This window comes from Chiloscyllium plagiosum, chromosome 5 (assembly GCF_004010195.1).
Source record: "Chiloscyllium plagiosum isolate BGI_BamShark_2017 chromosome 5, ASM401019v2, whole genome shotgun sequence".
NCBI lineage: Eukaryota > Metazoa > Chordata > Chondrichthyes > Orectolobiformes > Hemiscylliidae > Chiloscyllium > Chiloscyllium plagiosum.
The window spans coordinates 64,258,054-64,280,007 of NC_057714.1; the positions used below are offsets into that span (position 1 = coordinate 64,258,054).

Consider the following 21,954-nt stretch of genomic DNA (forward strand, 5'->3'; position numbering starts at 1 on the left):
ATAAAGGTTTCAGGGGTCACCTAAACTGGCAGGCTGTACCTGCATCTCATTCGACATGTATTACCTTCCATCCCTTATCCAAATCAAAAGTGTGCAAATGAAACTAAAAATGGCTGCCACCACAATGGAGTGGGTGGATTAAGTGTTTTTTTTAAACTGAATCACATCCAGTTACAGGTTAATGACATCTGTTATGACAGAACTCTGGATGTGAACCTCATTCATTGACTTTTTGATGTTGACTGTCAATTCTGGCCATAAGCAATATTGACCATGTCATTAGACATTACAAATTAATCCTTGCCAATGGCTGTGAAGCTAAAGTAATGTCAGGCAAAAGCAAAGTTTCATCTAAGTCCAACAATTCACCAACACATTCCAAGGTTCAAGTAGCTGCTCACCTCACAACTTGGACTATAAAATGTGCACACTTTACCCAAGAGTCAATACTGCCCTCAGTGGGAAAGCAAGTTCTCATTCTTGCTCCCACATTTACAATCTCCTGATTTTTAAAAAGTTCATTCATAGGCTTTGGGTGTCACTGGCTAGGCCAGTATTTATTGCCCATAGGGCAGCTAACAGTCAACCACATTACTGCAGGTTTATTGTCATATGTGGGCCAGATCAGGCACAGATGGCAGATTTCTTCTCAAAAGGATATTAGTGAATCAGATGGGTTTTTCCTGACAATTGACAGTGGTCTCATTGTTATCATTAGAATCTTAATTTCAGATTCATAATTGAATCCAATTCTATTATGTGTCATGGCAGGATTCAAACCCTCGTTTCCAGATTATTACCAGGGTCTCTGGATTAATAATCTGGCTATAATATCACTCAGCCATTGTCATCCACATAAATGCTCTGGATTACAAGGCTAGTGACATTACCATGACACCACCATCTCCACAGTCTCTGAGCTGCTCTTGCAGACACTGCATGAATATGACCAGTCCAGTTCACCTCTGTTTAATGGTAACACCTGAAATGTTGACAGTGAGGGATTCAGTTAAGGTATTTCCATTGAATGTCAAGGGTCGATGATTAGATTCTTCTTTGTTGAAGATGATTATTGTTTGGCACTTGCGCAGTGCAAATGATATTTGCCACTTGTCAGATCAAACCCTTATTTAGTCCAGGTCTTGCAGAATTTGAATATAATCTGCTTCAGCAACTAAATATTCATGAATAGGGCTAAACATTTTGCAATCTTTAATGAACATAGCTACTTCCTTTTTAGGATGGAAGGAAGCTCATTGTTAAAGCAGATAAAGATGGATGGGCCAAGGACACACTCCTGAGGAACCTAGCCTCTTATGACACTGTGGTAGTGTTCCACCTTTGAACTAGGTGAACTGGGTTCAAGTCCTACTTGCTCAAGAGGCGTGCAATAATATCTCTGAACAGGTTGATTAAAAGAATGTCTATCTTGAGGAACTCCTGCAGAGATGACCTGGAGGTGTATTGACGAAAATCCAACAGTCACAAGCAATGTTTTTCTACAACCTCTACCATCGGGGAGAAGATACAGAAGCCTAAACACATGCACCAGCTGGTTTTGAAACAATTTCTACCCTACTGTTGTTAGAATACTGAATGGACTCACAAAATCATAACCTTCGCCTGTACCTGTGTTTTTGTTTTGCTGCTGTTTACCTATTATTTACTTATCTATGCTACTTAACTCTGTGATCTGCCTGCATTGCTCGCAAGACAAAGCTTTTCACTGTACCTTGGTACACATGACAATGAATTCAATTCAATTCAATTCCTTTGTGCCAGATATGACTCCAATCAGCGGAGAGTTTTCCCACTGATTCCAGTTTTGTAGAGCTCCTTAATGCCAACCTCGGTCAAATGCAGCCTTGATGCCAAGGACTGTCACTCTCAGCTCCCCTCTGGAATTCAGCCCTCTTGTCCATGTTTGAACCAAGGCTGCAAAGAGGTAATTGGCTGAGTGGCCCTGATAGAACCTAAACTGGGCATCACTGAGCAGGTAGGTTATTGTTGATGATGATACAAGAGATATATGGATGTCCCTATCAGAAAAGGATTGAGACACTGATCACTTTTCTCTTGGAAAAAGGTTGAGGGTGGCCTAATAGATATCATTTAAATTATGGCAGGTTTTGCTAGAGTGGATACAGAAAGAACGTTTCCTCTTGTGGGGATGGCTATCAATACAAAATGGCCACCATAAAATTAATAGGAAATTTCAATATCCAAAGAGTGGTAAGAATATTGAACTCGCTATCACCGCCAATTATTGAAGTGAATAATACTGATGTATTTAACAGGAAGCTTGACAAGCATTTCATGGAGAAAGGAATAGACGTGTCAGATGGTAGATTTAGATGAGAACAGGCATGAGTAGACCAGTATGCACTGTTAGGGCCAAATAGCCCATTCCTATGCTGCTTATTCTTTGTAGGTAACCTGTTATCACATCAATGGTAATGAATTTTAGCTTTGTTTTTGCGACTGGTATTGGCTAAATGTCTATTGTTCTCTGTTTACTATCTTCCTGCTTTGTTAAATTGACATGCTCTTTTTGTTGCTCTCTGTGGAAAATTTTCTTGAATGTGAAGAACTCTGCAAGATCAAACCTGTAAATCCACTGTCTCTGCAGATACTTCCTTTAATGTTTTTAACAGATGCAGGTCATAAGAATGTCAGGATTTGTAGCTTCTTCTTCCTATTCTCTTTACTAAATATCTTTTTCTAAAACATTGGCAAAAATTGTGTCTTTAGGCAGCCACATCTATCAAGCTCTGTCACTGTCCAAAGCACCCTTCATTGAGCTTAACAGAAAGGATACTGAGGTTCTGCATTGATAACAATGGGCATAATCTACCTGTACAAAGCTTATTGTGCACATTCCTAGAAAGGCGTTGTCCGTCCCCATCCTCAATAATGTCTGGTGGAAAACAGATGGATGCACAATCATCATTATGGTTAGTGCCGTGAATTCGACAAAATATTTCAGGAAGATTTTGGAATGTTTAAATGAACACAGAAGAAAGAATGTGTCAGAAGAAATATTTTCATGTGTATACACACTGAATTGACAGCACTGCTATATATTATCTGGAGCTTAGAAGGAGAGCCTATATGAATGAAACATACAAGATTCTGAAGGAGCTATGTCAGTTAGATGTTGAGATAATGTTTCTACTGTTTGGGGAATCTGAGGCTATGGGTCCAATCAGTTAGGACTGAAATTACAAATACTTACTCAAAGAGCTGTGAATCTTTAGAATTGTCTGGCCCAGAGCTTTATGAAATTTCTTATATTGAATACATTTAAGGATGGGATAGGTAGAACAGGTGATGAGGGTGGTGCTGAGTTGGAAGGTTGGATCTGGGATAAGGTGCGGGGAGGGGAAATGAGGAAACTGGTGAAATCCACATTGATGCTGTGGGGTTGGAGGGTCCCAAGGCAAAAGATGAGGCATTCTCCCTTCAAGAATCGGGTGGTTAGGGAGTGGCGATGGAGGAGGCCCAGGACCTACATGTTCTTGGCGAAGTGGAAGGGGGAGTTAAAGTGATCGTCCATGGGGCGGTGGGGTTGGTTGGTGCGGGTGTCCCGGAGATGTTCTCTGAAGTGTTCTGCAAGTAGGCGTCCTGTTTCCCTGATGTAGAGGAGACCAAATTGGGAGCAAAGGATCCAGTAAATGATGTGTGAGGGTGCAGGTAAAACTCTGATGGATGTGGAAGGCTCCTTTGGGGCCTTGGATAGAGGTGACAAGGTGCAGTGGCAGGGGAAGGTGCCAGGAGGGGAGGGTGGGTTGGTGGGGGGTGTGGACCTGACAAGAGAGTGGCGAAGGGAATGGTCTTTATGGAACGCAGATAGGGGTGGGGAGGGATATATATCTCTGGTGGTGGAGTCCATGTGTAGGTGCCAGAAGTGGCGGAGGATGATATGATGTATACGAAGGTTGGTGAGGTGGAAGGTGAGGACCAGGGGGTTCTGTCCTTGTTGCAGTTGGAGGGGTGGGGTTTGAGAGCGGAGGTGCTGGAAGTGAATATGACACTGGGCCTTGTGTAACTATTAAGTGTTTTCTAAAGTTTACTGCTCCGTTCAGAACCTAATTTTTGCACATTAACTGTGCAAGTTTTGAATTAGATCTGTATAACATAGCACAGATCTTGATCCCTTTCCTCATGCTGGATCTTACATTAGTGTGATGTAGTTGTGCATTCTGGAAGCCACATATATTCACACATAGAACTCTGTTCTTTGCAGACAGAAAGAACATTTACATTTATTTGGTGATAAAAGATTCACCTAAGATTAACAAGCTTGGAAAGACAATGGGGCCAGGTTGAGAGATATATATACTGAGTAAGTTTTGAGCAGCAGAGTAGAATAATTGATATGTGCTATCATATTACATGTATATTAATTACTTGATGGCTAGATAACAGCAAAACCTGGAATGTTTTCTCTCTCTCTCTCTCTAACTCCCACCCCCCGATTCATCCTCATCCTCCTGTCAGTTAGTGCCCTACATAATGCAAACTGGGCAAACAACAACTCACCAAGACCTCAAAGGCATATTATATATTTGTTGCTGCTCTGGATAAGGGATAACAATTAAACTAAACTTGGTCCCAGGTTAAACATTTAACAAGTCAAAGACTCTAAGGATTTTTAAATTGCATAGCCTTTGTTTATCCTGTCTGTATTACACTATCATTTTTAAATGTTTTGCAAAATTATGCATTGTTCTTAACTCTTTGGAACAAAATTTCAGCAGGCCAAATATGACTGACAAACATTAAGATGAAACTTAAATCTTGTTTTGATTTTTATGTTTTTTCTGGAACTTGCATTCACCTTTATATTAAACATAACCAATTTGACTGACCACCTATGTCAGACACTCTTCACCACCCACTACAGTCCATCAATCACGAACATTCTGAATCATGCCAAAATAGCCCTCACTATCCTCTGTCAATTACAAGATTCATTATTCATCACGTATTAGTCAAACTGTATTGAGATTTTGGACACAGGTAAGAAGACTATATTGTGATGCCTATGGTGGAGTCAAAATTAATTCTCCAGCGCCAGCACTCCAGGATGAGGTTCTGGTGATAAGCAAAGGTTATGTGTACAGCCTTTAACAAATCACAAAAAGATCCTAGGTGAATATCTTACCTCAGCAAATCCCATTCTATGTAACTCATCCTTTATTAATCCCTTTCATCTTAGATACCAGTTTTGCAAATCACTCTGTGTATAGAACAATACAGCGTAGAACAGGCCCTTCGGCCCTCGATGTATACTTCTTCAGAAAGAAAAACTTTTAAGGTGTTATTGGATGGACTTCATAGCAGACTTCAATCAACTCTTAAATCAATAACAACTTAAATTTTCTGATGAAAACTCAATTTTTTTAGCACCAAATTCCCGCTTTGCTGTGTATTGCTTTCTTAAAGCAATTCGCTAATTCAATAAAACATGACAGATTTAAAAGGGATAGATTAGTTTCAGGAGCTCATCACCTAGTAATAAGTATCAAAATTATGTGCAGTAGTCACTTCTCAGTAGTTCCTCTGCTGGGAAGATAGCTTCCTCTGCTGGGAAAATAGCTTCTCTAATGTAAATACACCACCAGAAGAAGGGCAATGTGGAGTACATCAACATAGAAGTTCAAGTGTTTACCAAAAGTTGAAGTGGTCTTTCTCTCCAAGTGAGCAATAAGAGATTCATTTTAAAAGCAGCTTGCAATGCAGCTTTGGAATTAAAGACACTGCTGGATTCAAAATGAATGAAGAATTCTGTCAGTTTGACCCCTATTATTCCATTCATCCATACTGGGCCTAATCCATTAATATATGGGTAGGTAGCAAGTGGGAAACTATTTTATTTGGATACTGTATTATTGTCAGGTCAAGCATAAATGATTTTAAAACTATTATTTACTTCAGCAGGAACAAAAGATGAACTCATCATTAGCAATATGGTTAATACCATTTTGATGCTTATTTCAATGGTTCTGCTTTTAGGGGAAGTGGGGTAGGGGTAATATCACTGGATTGTTAATCTGGAGGTCCATGGGTGACCATGAAACGATTGTGAACTATAAAAAGAACTGGTTCACTAATGCACCTTAGGCAATAAAATGTGATGTCAGTTCAGAGTCAAATAGATCATTGCTGACTCTTCACTGGCCTCTGAAAGTATGCTGAGAAGCTACTCAGTTGTATCTAATTGCTAAAACACCAAAGTGAAAACTTAAATTGAAGGACAAGCTGGTCAACCTTCGCATCAATAATGCACAGTCATTCCTGTTAACCTTTCAAATGCCTCCTAACATCTAGGTACTTGTGACAAAATTGGTAGAGTTGCCCCACAGACTAGTTTGACATATGCATACCTTGCAGACACCACCATTACAATATCAGAGGTAGCAGTGCAGTGGTATATAATTGGAAGGGAGATGCCCTGGGAATCCTCAACATTAATTTGGATCCCATGATTTCTCATGACATCAGGTTAAACATGCACAAATAAATCTCCTGCTCAATATAATCTACCTCTGCTTGGCTAATGAATCAGCATTCCTCCATGTTGAAAATCAGTTGAAGGGAACAGAGGGTGATGGGTTACAGAATACAGTCTGGGAACTTCAATGTCCATTACCAAGAGTGACTCAGTAGCACTGCTAGTGACCAGGTTTGTTGTGTCCTAAGGGTCATAACTGCTAGACGAGGGGTCTGCAGCACATAATGAGGGAAGCACTTACTTGATGTTGCCCTCTCTAAATTACCTTTCATAGGTGCACCTCTCCATGCCAATACTGGTAGAAGAGAGAGCACTGCACAGTCCTTGTGTAGGCAAGGACCGGTCTTCACTTTTCAAATACCCTCCACTATTTTATGTCTTATTCACACCATGGTAAATGGGATAATTTCTGAACAGATCAGGCAGCTCAGGACTGAGCATCCATGAGGTGCTGGCCACCAGCAGCAGCATCTGAATTGTATTCGATTACAATCTGTAACCATGTATCTCTTGAAATCTATCAGTGCTGACAAAATTCCAGTTGAAGACTTGTGCTTCAGAATTAGCTGCACCTCCAACCAAACTATTCCAGGAAAATGATAATACTTGCAACTATCTTGTAATGTAGAAAATTGCCTGTGCACAAAAAGCAGGATGGTTACAATCAAGCCAATTACCATCCTATCATTCTACTCTCGCTCATCAGTAAAATAATGGAAGGGGTGGTCAACTGTGCCATCAAGCAACGTCTGTTCAATAATTATCTATTCTGAAGCTTAGTTTGAATTCTACCAGTGCCACTAAGTTCCTGACCTCATTATAGCCTTGGTTCAAGATGGACAAGTGGAACTGAACTCCAGAGGTAAGATAGAAGTGACTGCTCTTTACATCAAGACAGAATTTGACTGAAAATGGCATCAAGAAGTCCAAGCAAAAGTGGAGTTAATAGCAATTTGGGAAAACTTTCCACTTGTTGGAATCATACCTAGTAAAAAGGAAGATGGTTGCAGTTGTTGGAGGTCAATTATCTCTATCCCAGGACATCACTTCAGGAGTTCCTCAGGATAGTGCCCTAGGTTCAAACATCTTCAGCTGCTCTATCAATGACTTTCCTTCCCCACTACTGATGGCTTGGGGTTATCATTGACCCAAAACTAAATTAGACTAGATATCTAAATACTGTGGTTACAAGAGTAGATCAGAGGCTAGGAATTATATGGTAATTAACTCACTCGCTGTTTCACCAAGACCTATCCACTATCTACAAAGCACAAGTTGGGAGTGTGATGGAATGCTCTTCCCCTGCCTGGATGGGTGTAGCTCCAACAACACACAATAGGCTCAACAGTTCCCGGACAAATCAGCTCACTTAACTGGCATTTGATCCACAATCTTCAAAATTCACTCACTTCACCACCATCGCATGGCGACAGCAGTGTGTTCCATCTATGAAGTGCACTGCAGCAAATCAAGGCTCATCAATGAGTACCTTTTATTCCCAAGGCCTCTACCATCTTGAAGGACAAGGGCAGAAGAGGCTTTGGAACACCACTACTTGACAATTACGCTCTAAGCAATATATCTTCCTAACTTTTTCTATATTGCTGTTCCTTGGAATTGGTGTTACAGTGGATAAACTTCCAGTTCTTTTACTTCTGGGAGCTGGGCAAAGAACTGATCTGAATTAATTCACTGTATGGAGAATATTCAAAGTAAAGTCGGTTCATGTCAAGTCAGTGCTCTAAAATATGATTAATTACTGCTTTAGGTTAATCTACAACCTCACTTAAAAAGACCACAAGCACTTCAATTATAAGTAATGTGTTAAGTATCTGCACATCAAAAATAGCCACAAATAAGCAATGTATTGGCTAACAATTATACTTCAATAATAATGAAGATAGAAACAAACAAGTATTATCATATTATACAAAGATAGTTTAATTGTGCGATTAACAATTAATAACCATCCCCATTTGAACATTTTTGCATAAAGAAAACCTGTGATGCTTTAAAAAAAAGTCTAACATGGTCAGGTTTAACAAAATAATTTGTGATCTCATAGTTCCACATTGCAATATAACTCAGAAAAACAGGTACACTTGTGATCTTCATACAGAAATTTATACTGAAAAAAGCTTCAATCCATTGTAAACTGAAGGAAGACACATTGCAACACATCTATTTTTCTGTGAAGTTTATAAGTTATCTAATGTATTTTATTTTTTATTGACCTATATTCATTTGCATGATGGTTTAACATTAATATAGAAAATTGCATACACCATAAAGAGTGAAGCCCATGGTATGAATTGCTTTGATAACATACAGCAGTTTTTAGGCAAATTTTAAAGCACAATTTTTCAATTGAAACTTTTAAGACACTTTGTATCACTGCCCATCAAAATACATTTATAAATAGAAAAAGTCAGTATGAAAAAGCACTATGTTACATGTAACAGAAAATTCAAAAAATTAATTACATCATGAGGCTAACTTTTCTGAAAATAAATAATCTAGACTACACAAAGTTTAAAAAAAAATTGTGTTTCACATTTTAAAATCAGGTAATGACAAGACTCAAAGTTACAGTGATTGCTCTCTTGCAGAATAATTGAATGATGGCAGTGCCATATTACACAAGGCAATTATTGGCATATTTTCCATTAACGCTGCGTTTTACAGCGAGCAGTTTCTTCATTTTTTTTGCAACTTTAACAATATATAGCTAAGCACAAAGTATTCTCATTTGTAATTTTGTTAATTTTGAAAAGGCCAGATTTTCCTTTTAAGTTGCAAGAAACATACTGGTTTGGGTGGAGAATTGAAACTGGAGTGTTTGATCCATTCAGAACTGGCTATCCTGTGATCAGTTGTGGAAAGCTTCTGAATGAGCATTTTAAGTTTGACAGCTAATACAGTCAAACATCATACAGTGTCAGTTTCCTCTGTTGATGTGCCGTACAAAAACTGTCATTAATCAGTAAACAGCAGTTACAAAAAATGTTCAAGGCAATCCCAAATACTTCATATGTAGCTGCTTGTTTGCTTGAAAGAAAAAATGAAAAACTTCTAGTGCAGTCTGCATTATCCACAGGAGATTTGTTCAGTCTTTTACTGGGACTCTTTATATTTATTTGTGCAAGTTTGTAAAGACAAATTGGTCTTTCTGATGAATAATGCAGGAAACAAGACGGGTTTTCATGTAATTATACATCTGTGGCACAGTTACAAAAAGAAAATGTTCATATGATATCAGGGTCAGTCTTTTGGTTCCTGATCAGGATCTAAGTTATTTGTAGTCCCTTCTCCAGACAATGTCTCTTCCACTTTAACTGAATATATTTCTTTTGAACTTTTGCCTTCCTCGCTTTCCTCTGAGTCCTCCGAGTCTTCCAGCAATTCCTCTTTTTCATACTCAGCCACATCCACCTCCAAACCTGCATGGTCCTTCAGCTTACCATGATGCTTTAGATGGTAACGTTGGTTTTGAAAAAACTTTATGATGGTATACTTGGGCAGGTCAAGTTGAGCTGAGAGTGTCTGAATTGCTTCTTCATCTGGGTACAAACCCACATCTTGAATAAAGCTCTGTAAGATCCCCAGGGCTTCGACAGAAATTTTAGTGCGAGATCTGGGCTTATGCCGGCTCTCATCTTCTGATTCTGCTGGTGTTGATGTTGGTTGTTTAGGTGCAAGTCGGGGTGCTGCTGGCTGTTGCTATAAGCAAAAATAACTAATCATTAGACTGTTCATCACACATTAACATGTTAGCATCATTGAAATGCTGAAATAAGCTAAAACAACTTATATACATGATTGGAACTAATGACATAGGAAGAGAAAAGGATGAGATTCTGAAGGGAGAATATAGAAAGTTAGGAAGGAATTTAAAAAGGAGGTCCTCGAGGGTAGTAATATCTGAATTACTCATGGTGCTGCGAGTTAATGAGAGTAGGAATAGGACAATACAGCAGATGAATGCGTGGCTGAGGAGCTGGTGCAGGGAGAAGGGTTCACATTTTTGGATCATTGAAATATCTTCTGGGGTGGAGGTGACTTGTACAAGAAGGACAGATTGTGCCTGAATTGGAAAGGACTAATACACTGGCAGGGAGATTTGCTCGAGCTGCTCAGGAGGATTTAAACTAGTAAGGTTGTTGGGGGGGTTGGGACCCAGGGGGATAGCGAGGAAAGAGATCAATCTGAGACTAGTACAGCTGGGAAAAGGAGCAAGTCAAACAATCAGGACAGGCAGAAACAAAGCAGAGAACAAGGTAGGACTGATAAATTAAACTGCATTTACTTCAATGCAAAAGGCCTAACAGGGAAGGCAGATGAACTCAGGGCACTCAGGGAATATGGGACTGGGGTATTACAGCAATTACAGAAGAGTGACTCAGGGATGGACAGGACTGACAGCTTAATGTTCCAGCATACAAATGCTACAGTAAGGGGAGAGCAAGAGAGGAGGGGAGTGGTATTTTTGATAAGGGATAGCATTACAATTGTACCTAGGGAGGATATTCCTGGGAATACATCCAGGAAAGGTATTTAGGTGGAACTGAGAAATAGGAAAGGGATAGTCACCTTATTGAGATTGAATTGTAGACCTCCTAATAGTCAGCAGAAAATTGAGAAACAAATTTGTAAGGAGATTTCAAGTATCAGTGAAGGAAAGGCTGGTAGGTGTAGGGAAAGCAGGATTACTAAAGAAATTGAGGGCTTGGTTAACAAAAAGAAGGAAGCATATGTCAGGTATAGACAAGATAGATCAAATGAATTAATAGAAAATATGAAGGCAGTAGGAGTATACTAATAATAGAAATTAGGAGGGCAAAAAGGGGACATGAGATAGTTTTGGCAAATGGGGTTAAGGAGAATCCAAATGGTTTTTACAAATACATTAAGGACAAAAGGGTAACTAGGGAGAGAATAACGCCCCTTAAAGATCAACAAGGCGGCCTATGTATTGAGCCGCAGGAGTGAGGGAGATACTAAAAGTGTATTTTGCATCAGTGTTTACTGTGGAGAAGGACATGGAAGATGCAGAATGTGGGGAAACAGATGGTATCTTGAAAAATGTCCATATCACAGAGGAGGTGGTGTTGGATATCTTGAAACGTATAAAAGTGAATAAATCTCCAGGACCTGATCAGGTGTATTCTTGCATTCTGTGGGAAGCTAGGGAAATGATTGCTGGGCCCCTTCCTGAGATATTTGTATCATTGAAAATCACAGGTTAGGTGCCAGAAGACTGGAGGTTGGCTAACATGGTGCCACTTTTTAAGAAAGGTGGTAAAGGAAAGCCAGGGTACTATAGACCGGTGAGCTTGAAATCAGTGGTAGGCCAGTTGTTGGAGGGAATCTTGAGGGACAGCATTTACATATACTTGATTCCTGAAGAAGGGCTTATGCCCGAAACGTCGATTCTCCTGCTCCTTGAATGCTGCCTGACCTGCTGCGCTTTTCCAGCAACACATTTTTCAGCTCTGATCTCCAGCATCTGCAGTCCTCACTTTCTCCCATATACTTGGAAAGGCAAGGACTGATTAGAGATAGTCAGCACAGCTCAGTGCATGGGAAATCATGTCTCATGAACTTGATTGAGTTTTTTGAAGAAGTAACAAAGAGGATTGATAAAGGCAGAGCATTGGATGTGATCTATGTGGACTTCAGTAAGGCGTTTGACAAGGTTTCTCATGGGGAAACTGGTTAGCAAGGTTAGACCTCATGGAATACAGAGGAGACTAGCCATTTGATACAGAATTGGCTCAAAGGTAGAAGACAGAGGGTGGTGGTGGAGGGCTGCTTTTCAGACTGACCAGTGGTGTGCCACAAGGATCAGTGCTGGGTCCACTGCTTTTCGTCATTTACATAAATTATTTGGATGTAAACATAGGAGGTATAGTTAGTAAGTTTGCAGATGGCACCAAAATTGGAGACGTACTGGACAGTGAAGAAGGTTACCTCGCAGTATAATGGGATCTTGATCAGATGGGGTCAATGGGCTGAGGCATGGCAGGTGGAGTTTAATTTAGATAAATGCAAGGTGCTGCATTTTGTAAAGGCAAATTTAGCAGCACTTATAAACTTAATGGTAAGGTCCTAGGGAGTGTTGCTGAACAAAGAGACCTTGCAGTGCAAGTTAATAGTTCCTTGAAAGTAGAGTTGCAGGTAGACAGGATAGTGAAGAAGGCGTTCAGTAGGCTTTCCCTTATTGGTCAAAGAATTGAATATCGGTATTGGGAGGTCATTTTGCAGCTGTACAGGACATTGGTTAGGTCACTTTTGGAATATTATATGCAATTCTGGTCTCCTTTGTATCGGAAAGATGTTGTGAAACTTGAAAGGGTTCAGAATGGATTTACGAGGATGTTGCCAGGGTTGGAGGATTTGAGCTATGTGGAGAGGCTGAACAGGCTGGGTCTTTTTCCCTGGAATGTCAGAGGCTGATGAGTGACCTTATAGAGGTTTATAAAATCATGAAGAGCATGGATAGGCAAGGTCTTTTCCCTGTGGTAGTGAAGTCCAGAACTAAAGGGCAAACGTTTAGGATGAGAGGGGAAAGATATAAAAGTGACCTATGGGGCAGCTTTTTCACATAGAGGGTGGTGCGTGTATGAAATGAGCTGCCAGAGGAAGTGGTAGAGGCTAGTACATTAGCAACATTTAAAAGGCATATGGATGGGTATATGAATAGGAAGGGTTTAGAAGGATATGGGCCAAGTTCTGACAAATGGGACTAGAATAGTTCAGGATATCTGGTTGGCATGGATGAGTTGGAACCGAAGGGTCTGTTTCCATGCTGTACATCTCTATGACTCAATGACTCCAGGTGTTTTAATCCCATTGTTTTGGCCTTAGTTCAATGCAGAAGACACAGGAGTACTTATTTATTTGACAGGTTTCATGTTAAAACAGCAATTCATCAAACTGTTATCAATTAGCAGTAGGCTAAAACCTTTCCTAGGGATTGTCTTGTAGATTACTCAGTAAGGTATACTAACCTGAATTGGCTCTGCAGAAACATGAAGGATGTGGGATGGTCGGTCTCCATGGTGATGGATCATGTTGCTTTCTTGCTCATAAATGGCATCTCTCTCAGCCTGAGGAAGGCTCAAGAACCTCCTGATCATTGATAAGTTTTCCCAAAGAGTCCTATTCTCTGGGGAGGGGTCTTCTTTCCAACGTAGCAGTTCACATAACCACCCCTTGGTAGAAGAATGTGAATAGAGCAAGACACATTAGTTTCCCACCATATTCTCGGCACAATTTATCAAAATATCCCAAAGAGTAAGTAACCATTGAAAGTAACACACGAACAAAAGGAAAAATCCTGCATTTATATAATAAATTTCAATGTTTCAGGGAGTTCCTAAGCATCTTCCAACTCTTCAAATTCTTTTGGAGATTACAGTCCCGGTTGTAATGTGGGGAACTGTGACAGCCAAAAAACCCCACAAAACAGCAGTCAAATAGTGACCAGATAGCCTGCTTTAACTGATTTTGGTTGAGAAATCACTACTGGTCAGAACACAAGGGTGGACTCCTTTGTTCACCTTCTAAATACTGCCATGGGATATTAAATGTCGTCTTAAGAGGGCAACTTGTGCCTTGGTTTAACGTGTCATATAAAAGTAGCAACTCGGACAGAGCAGCACGCCATTGGTATTTTGTGTTCAAGTGCATTGCAGTGGGACTTGAGCCTACAACTTTCTGACTGAGATGTAAGGGTCTACAAGTCAAAACATCTGTTTGGGTGCAAATTGAAATGCTGTTGGCAGGAGACCAACCAGCAACTGAACTGCTCACAGCCTGCAACTGTGCAGAAAACATTATGGTTAAAATTGGAACTTTGCTAACAAAGCAACAATAAATTCATAACAAAATAATATTTAAAAATTCCCAGTAAAAACCAAAATTATTAACAATGGCAGAGTGACTCAGTAGTTAGGAGGCCTCACAACACCAGGGACCCATGTTCGATTCTAGCCTTGGGTGACTTTCTGTGTGGAGTTTGCATGCTCTCCCCCTGTCGGCATGGGTTTCCTCCCACAGTCCAAAGTTATGCAGGTTAGGCAGTTTAGCCATGCTAACTTGCCCCGTAGTGATTAGGTATGCACAGGCTAGCCATGGGAAATCTGGGGTTATGGAAATGAGGTGGGGGACTGAGCCTGGGTGGGAAGCTTTATTGAGGGCCGGTGCAGACTCGTAGGGATTCTTTGATTCTAATGGGAAGAAGTGGTATAGTGGTAATGTCATTGGATTAACAATTCAGAAGCCCAGGCTAATGCTCTGAGGACACTGGTTCAAATCATGCAATGACAGCTGGTAGAATTTAAACTCAATCAATAATTTTAAAATGAACTCCCTTCCTAACAGCACAGTAGGTATCCCTACACCCCATGGGGTACATTGGTTCAAGACATCAGTTCAAAACAATGGACTCAAATCACTGAGCAATGAGAGATGGGCAATTAATGCTGGCTTACCCAGCATCACCTATGTTCTGTGAACTGATAAAAAAAATGCTGTACACTATTTGATTCATAGATGTAACCTTATCTTAAGAAGAATGCATTACAACATAGAACGTAGAACAATACATGACATACGGTCGTTTGGCCATCGATGTTGTGCCGACCTTTTATACTACTCTAAGATCAAACTAACTTACATACTCTTCATTTGCCTATCCACTTAAATGTCCCTAATGTATCTGACTTTACTACCACTGCTGGCAGTGCATTCCACGCATCCACTACTCTCTGTGTAAAGAACCTACCTCTGACATCTCCCCTAAACCTTCCTCCAACTGCCTTAGAATTATGACCCCTCATGGTATTAATTCAGGCAAAAGTATTCGGTCTATTGAGCCTATTTGTACCACATAACCCAGATACGGTTATAATGTAATTTTCATTGCCCTGAAAGGCAATTCCAGAATAGGTGTTGTACTTCTTAGGTCAATTGTCCTTCATACCATAGCTGAAGCACCTGAACAACGATTACTGTTGCAGACAGCATTTGATAACAACAATCTACATTCTCTGGAACAGATTCTCTTACAATCCTGCACTATTACCTGCAAAGTCTCTCAAAATCCCCTGCATCAATCTGTTACCCTCTCCTTAGATTTATATGTTACCCCTTTGTAATGTTATTAGCAGCTGGATTTCCTCTATCAAGGCAGGAAACTGTAGTTAGAACTCCTTCCAGATCCCGAACCCATCCCCATTTGAAAACTGTCTCTCTTTGCAATTTTGATTGGGAACCTCTTAACAGAGATGGAAGCATGTTCCTTGTCCAAATATGGGTCATGAAAAGACTCTGAATTGTAGAATGATACAACACTGGAGGCAGCCATTTCGTCACATGTGAGCATGACATGCCTCATTTACCTCATCCAACTTTCCTGTAGCCCTGCAGATGTCCACTTTTTAAAACATTTTCATCAACAATATTGACCTTTAGGAATGTTGAAGGGACCCACACTGATTCCAGCATCCTTTTTATTACAATAGAATTGTAAAAATTGTTCATGTTGATTTTGACATCCTTTACAAGATTCATATTTTTTGGTAGTTCCAGTTATTTGTTGGGGCACTATTTGTGGTTCTTCGTATTGTCCTAGTTACCAGACTTATGCTCTTTTTAACTCACGCAAATTCTTTCTCTCAGTCTCTCAATAACTTGGTTCGACTGGGCCTGTATTCATTAGAGTTTAGAAGGATGACAGGGAATCTGACTGAAATGCATAAAATTCTAACAGTACTGGACTGACCAGGTAGAACCAGGGGTCACAGTCTCAGGATACAGAGTGGATGATTTAGGACTGAGATTGAGTAAAACTTCTTCACTCAAATATAGTGAATCTGTGCAATTCTCTCCCAAAGGCTGTGGATGCCAAGCCACCAAATATATTCAAGAAAGAGACAGATAATATTTCAGATATTAAAGGCAATAAGGGGTACGGGAAGGAAGTGAGAATATGGCATTGACACAGAAAATCAGTCATGATCATATTGAATAGTGGAGCAGTCTTTAAGGGCTGAATAGCCTAATGTTGTTCCTAGTTTCCATGTTTTAAAGGTAATCACATCCCCAATGAGCTGAATGTTGCGCTCTCCACCACCTACCTTGGTCTTTTTTGCCTTTTTTGTGGACCATCTTCTCTTAGAATGAAGCAAAGGGAGGGATTAAATGAGGTGGAAATGGCTGGCATCACTATGAATGCTAGTGCAGGTGCCGGAAATGTGAGGTGTCCCGAGTGATTGAATAGGTGGTGCAGAGGCCATGTGAGTTTAGTGGTGTGGGCTAGCGTTAGGTTTAGGGGTTATTGGGTGGGTCAGAGCAAGTGAGGGAAGTTGTTGCGTGGCATAGTAAGACCATGAGCCTTGGTGAAGATGGGTGTTGTAGTAGAGATAGTGTGACTGTGAGGTAGCAAAAAGAAGAAAGTGGCACTTAGTCTCATAGAGCAGTGAAAGTAACTGAGCTTCTCCCTGCATAGCTGGGTATTCCTCAAACTACACTGACCTGGCTGGCAATCTCAGACTAGGCTGGCAGGATATGGTGGCATGGTCTCCTCTACTGGTCCTGAGGGAGACGGATAGCTGTCCCTTGTAACGCTCAGTCCACCATGAGGTCTGTGTTCCCTCTAAGTTTTGTGTCTGCACATTCTGTGCATTGACTTCCGGTTTCAGTAGCAGCTGCTGTGCATGGACCTCGTAGATCTGCACAGCAGGAAAAAGATATACAAAGAACATCGCTTGAACAAACTGAAGTGTCAACTTCTCTTGTCCAAAACATCTGTATCAATTGTTAGGAAATGTTCAGGGCTGCCCAGACTGACATTGTTCACAGCCTGACATGGTGCGTGGCTGAGCTGTAAAGATGCTGCCAACACTGGAATCTTGAAGGTCTTGTTAGTGGTGAGCACTGCTGCCTATGGCCAGTGGTAGGAAATGACAAATGCGATACCGAAGGGATGTGGTGCATAGGTAATAAAGTTAGCTTGGGGAGATAGTGTGAGAATTCTTGTTAGGCCTCAGGGAGAGAAAACCTCCAACACAACTCACTAATATCAAAAGTTAGCCAATTTCTGATCAAATTCAGCCCCTTGAAATTTATACTATACTGAAGATTTTTTTGTTTATATACTATTATTCTATTTCTAAAACATTACTATTACAAGCAAACCTCCAATGTTATCATTGCATTCACGGTTAAAAGGAACTGACTGACTGGCTTTATTTTCTTGGTGTGTTCTTAAAGTTCACTGCCGAGCCAGTTAAAATAGTGGCTGTGGCATTTGCTGCTGTTTAAAGCTCAATGTTAATAGATCTAGTTGTAATTTTCCATCAACTGAAGTAAATAGCTGGAAATCTGTCGACAAGAGTGTAAGTTAAAATTTCCAGTCTCTCTGTTTATGTAATGTAAAGGCAATATGAAAGTTGAATGTTTAATAAAATATTTCTTCCAAAGCTTACAAAGCCTTCTTTTCTGATATTGGTAATGGTTTTTGATTGACATCACATTAAAGGGAAATCAAGCCATTGAGATAGTTGAGTTAAATTCTATTACATAGTTAGGCCCTTGCTGGAGTATTATACCCAATTAAGGAAGGATATTGGGAAGTACATAATTCTAGTAAATAATTGCTGTATGCTCTTCAATTCCTTGACATCTTTCTTAAAGCTTGATGCCAGAATTAGACAGAATATTCTAGGTACAGTCTAGGGACTAATTGTAGCTAATTGTAGCTGCTGAGCTTAAGTCAGAAATTTCCCAACTCACTGGCCTACCTCAGTAAAATGAGCCAACAAGCCATCAGGTTTTTGCTCCAAGTTGGGGATCTGAGTACAGGATAGAGTTATACAGCATGGAAACAGACCCTTCTGTCCAACTAGTCCACGTCGACCATGTTCCCAAACCAAACTAGTCCCACTTTCCTGCATTTGGTCCATATCCCTCAAAACTTTTCCTTTTCGTCTACTTAAAAACCAGGGGAAATTCACAAAGAACGCCTGCAACTCAGGTTTAAGTTGCAAAATCCATGCTACTCTCATTCCATCATTTTTGTTAGTCACACTCATTGATCCTGGAAGCAATTGCTAGGAAGACACCAGAATTTGCGAGAGCTGGTTAATGGATTATAGGCCCTCTAGACTGCACATTCCCTCAGCTCCTTTCCACCCAACATGGATCTTAACAACCCATGTCAATTCAACATTCCCAGCATATCCCATGGCCTTCCAAACCAACTCAGTGATCCCACCCAACCCCAACACACCAAGTCTCAACCATGTGAAGATCTCACAAGCCAAGTGAAGAGGAAATAACATACAATCCAAATATCTATGAGAGCTCTCACTCTGCACATTTTCTGAAAAAGCTTCCATTCACGTAGCCAATTCAAAGTTTTAAAATCATAACTGGTTAATCTCTTGTAAAATCAAACTCTTATTCATTCCTCGCATAAAAAATCCTTTAGACACTTCTTTAAGCTTTCAATTTTCTTTTTCACTCATGGCACAGGTGCAATGCTGGCTGGACCATCCTTAGTTGCCCTTGAGAAGGTGGAGGTGAGCTGCCTTCTTGAACCACTGCAGACTATATGTTGTAGCTTGATCCACAATGTCCTGAGAAAGGGAATTCCAGGATATTAACCCAATGATATTGAAGGAATGGTGATATATTTAAGAAGGAATTATATGTTACGTATAGATAATTTGAGGTCAAGTGAATCTCTTGAAGAGTATAAGGGGTGTAAGGGAAATCAGAAGGGCAAAACAGGATATGAGATAGCCTTGGCAGGTAAGATTAAGGATAATCTAAAGAGATTCTGTAGGGATATTTAGGCAAATGAGTAACTAAGGAGAGAATCAGCCCCCTTAAGGATCAACAAGGTTGTCTACATGTGAAACTACAGGAGATGGGAGATATACTAAACAAATATTTCACATTAGTCTTTACTGTGGAGAAAAAAACTTGAGTCTAGGGAACATAGGGAATTAAATATTGATGTCTTAACAACAGTCCACATTACAGAAGAAAAGTGCTGGAATCTTAAAAAAACTTAAAGGTGGATAAATCTCTGGGATCCAGGATATGTATCCCAATACGTGGTGGGAAGTTAAGGAAGGAATTGCGGGGCCCCTAGTGGAGATATTTGTATCATCTACAGCGATAGGTGAAGTGCCAGTGGACTGGAGGGTGACTATGTTGTATCTCGGAACTACAGATACGTGAGTCTGACATCAGTCGTGCGTAAATTATAGAGTCATAGAGATGTACAGCACAGAAACAGACCCTTCAGTCCAACTTGTTAATGCCGACCAGATATCCCAATCCAATTTAGGCCCACCTGCCAGCACTTGGCTCATATCCCTCCAAACCATACCTATTCATATCCCCAATCAGATGCCTTTTCAATGTTGCAATTGTACTAGCCTCCACCACTTCTTACTCCGTACATGCACCACCCTCTGTGTGAAAAAGGTGCCCTTAGGTCTCTTTTATATCTTTACCCTCTCATCCTATACCTATGCCCTCTAGTTCTGGACTCCCCCACACCAGGGAAAAGACTTTGTCTATTTATCCTATCCATGCCCTTCATGATTTTATAAGCCTCATCCTCCGATGCTCCAGGGAAAACAGCCCCAGCCTATTCAACCTCTCCCTATAGCTCAAATGTCCATACAGCTGCAACATGCAATGGCGGCACGGTGGCACAGCGGTTAGCACTGCTGCCTCACAGCGCCAGAGACCCGGGTTCAATTCCCGCCTCAGGCGACTGACTGTGTGGAGTTTGCACGTTCTCCCCATGTCTGCGTGGGTTTCCTCCGGGTGCTCCGGTTTCCTCCAGTCCAAAGATGTGCAGGTTAGGTGAATTGGCCATGCTAAATTGCCTGTAGTGTTAGGTAAGAGGTAAATGTAGGGGTATGGGTGGGTTGCGCTTCGGCGGGTCGGTGTAGACTTGTTGGGCTGAAGGGCCTGTTTCCACACTGTAAAGTAATCTAATCTAAATCTAAATGACCTCCCAGTTCTGTACTCAATACTCTGACCAATAAAGGAAAGCATACAAAATGCCTTCTTCACTATCCTATCTACCTGCAACTCTACGTTCAAGGAGCTATGAACCTGCACTCCAAGGTCTCTTTGTTCAGCAACACTCCCCAGGACCTTACCATTAATTGTATAAGTCCTGCTAAGATTTTCTTTTCCAAATTGTTGGAGGGAATTGTGGACATAGGATTTACATGCATTTGGAAAAGCAAAGACTGATTACGGATAGTCAGCATGGGTTTGTGTGTGGGAAATCATGTCTCACAAACTTAACTGAGTTTTTTGAGGGCATAACCAAAAAAATTATGAGGGCAGAGGGTAGACATTGTCTGCGCAGACTTTAGTAAAACCTTTGACAAGGGTCTGCACAGTAGAATAATTAGTAAAGTTAGATCACATGGGATTCAGGGAGAATTTGCCAATTGGATACAAAATTTGCTTGACAGTTGGAGACAGAGGCTGCTGTAGAGGGTTGCCTTTCAGATTGGAGGCCTGTAACCAGTGTGTTCTGCAGGGATCAATGCTGGGTTCACGTTTCTTTGTCATTTATATAAACAGTTTGGATGAGAATTTAGGAGACACACTTAGAAAGTTTGCAGACGACACCAGAGTTGTTGGTATAGTTGACAATGAAGAAGGCTGTCTAAGATTATAAAGGGATCTTGATCAATTGGGCCAATAGGCTGAGGAGTGACAGATGGAGTTTAATTTGGATAAATGCAAGGTATTGCATTTTGGTAAAATAGACAAGGCTGAGACTTGGAATTAATGGTAGGGCCAGCAAGTCTGGTAGGTGTAGGGAATACTGGATGACAAGAGAAATTGAGGTTTTAGTCAAGAATAAGAAAGAAACATATGTCAGGTTACAGACAGTAGGGTCGACTGAATTCCCAGAACAGTATGAAGGCAGTAGGAGTATTCATAAGAGGGAAATCAGGAGGGCAAAAAGGGGGCATGAGATAGCTTTGGCAAATAGGGTTAAGGAGAGTCCAAGGGATTCTACAAATACATTAAGGACAAAAGGTTAACTCGGAAGAGAATAGGGCACCTTAAAGATCAGCAAGGGCATCTATGTGAGGAACCGCAGGAGATGGGGGAGATAGTCAATGAGTATTTTGCATCAATATTTACTGTGGAGAAGGATATGGAAAATAGAGAACGTAGAGAAATAAATAGTGCTATCTTTGTCCATATTAGAGAGGAGGAGATGCTGGATGTCTTGAAATGCATAAAAGTAGAAAAATCCCCAGAAACTGATCAGGTTTACCGTAGTACTCTGTAGGAAGTGAGGGAAGTGATTGCTGGGCCCCTTGCTGAAATATTTGTATCATTGATAGTCACAGGTGAGGTGCCGGAAGACTGGAGGT

General features: G+C 40.6%; 1 protein-coding gene across 2 annotated transcripts in view; it reads right to left on the reverse strand.

Annotated features, from left to right (window-relative positions):
- Positions 1–8,440: 8,440 nt before the first annotated feature.
- The window catches only part of LOC122549938 (DNA-binding protein SATB1), a 94,443-nt gene continuing 80,929 nt past the window's right edge, over positions 8,441–21,954 (reverse strand). The window contains exons 5-6 of one of the 2 annotated variants that reach the window (XM_043690208.1): positions 13,528–13,731; positions 8,441–10,237 (exon numbers count right to left, since the gene is read on the reverse strand). In XM_043690208.1, the coding sequence (XP_043546143.1) occupies positions 9,779–10,237; positions 13,528–13,731 (663 nt within the window). In that variant the 3' untranslated portion in view covers positions 8,441–9,778. Of the gene's footprint in view, positions 10,238–13,527; positions 13,732–17,056; positions 17,254–21,954 lie in introns of those variants that run through there. The other variant, XM_043690210.1, reaches the window with a different exon arrangement.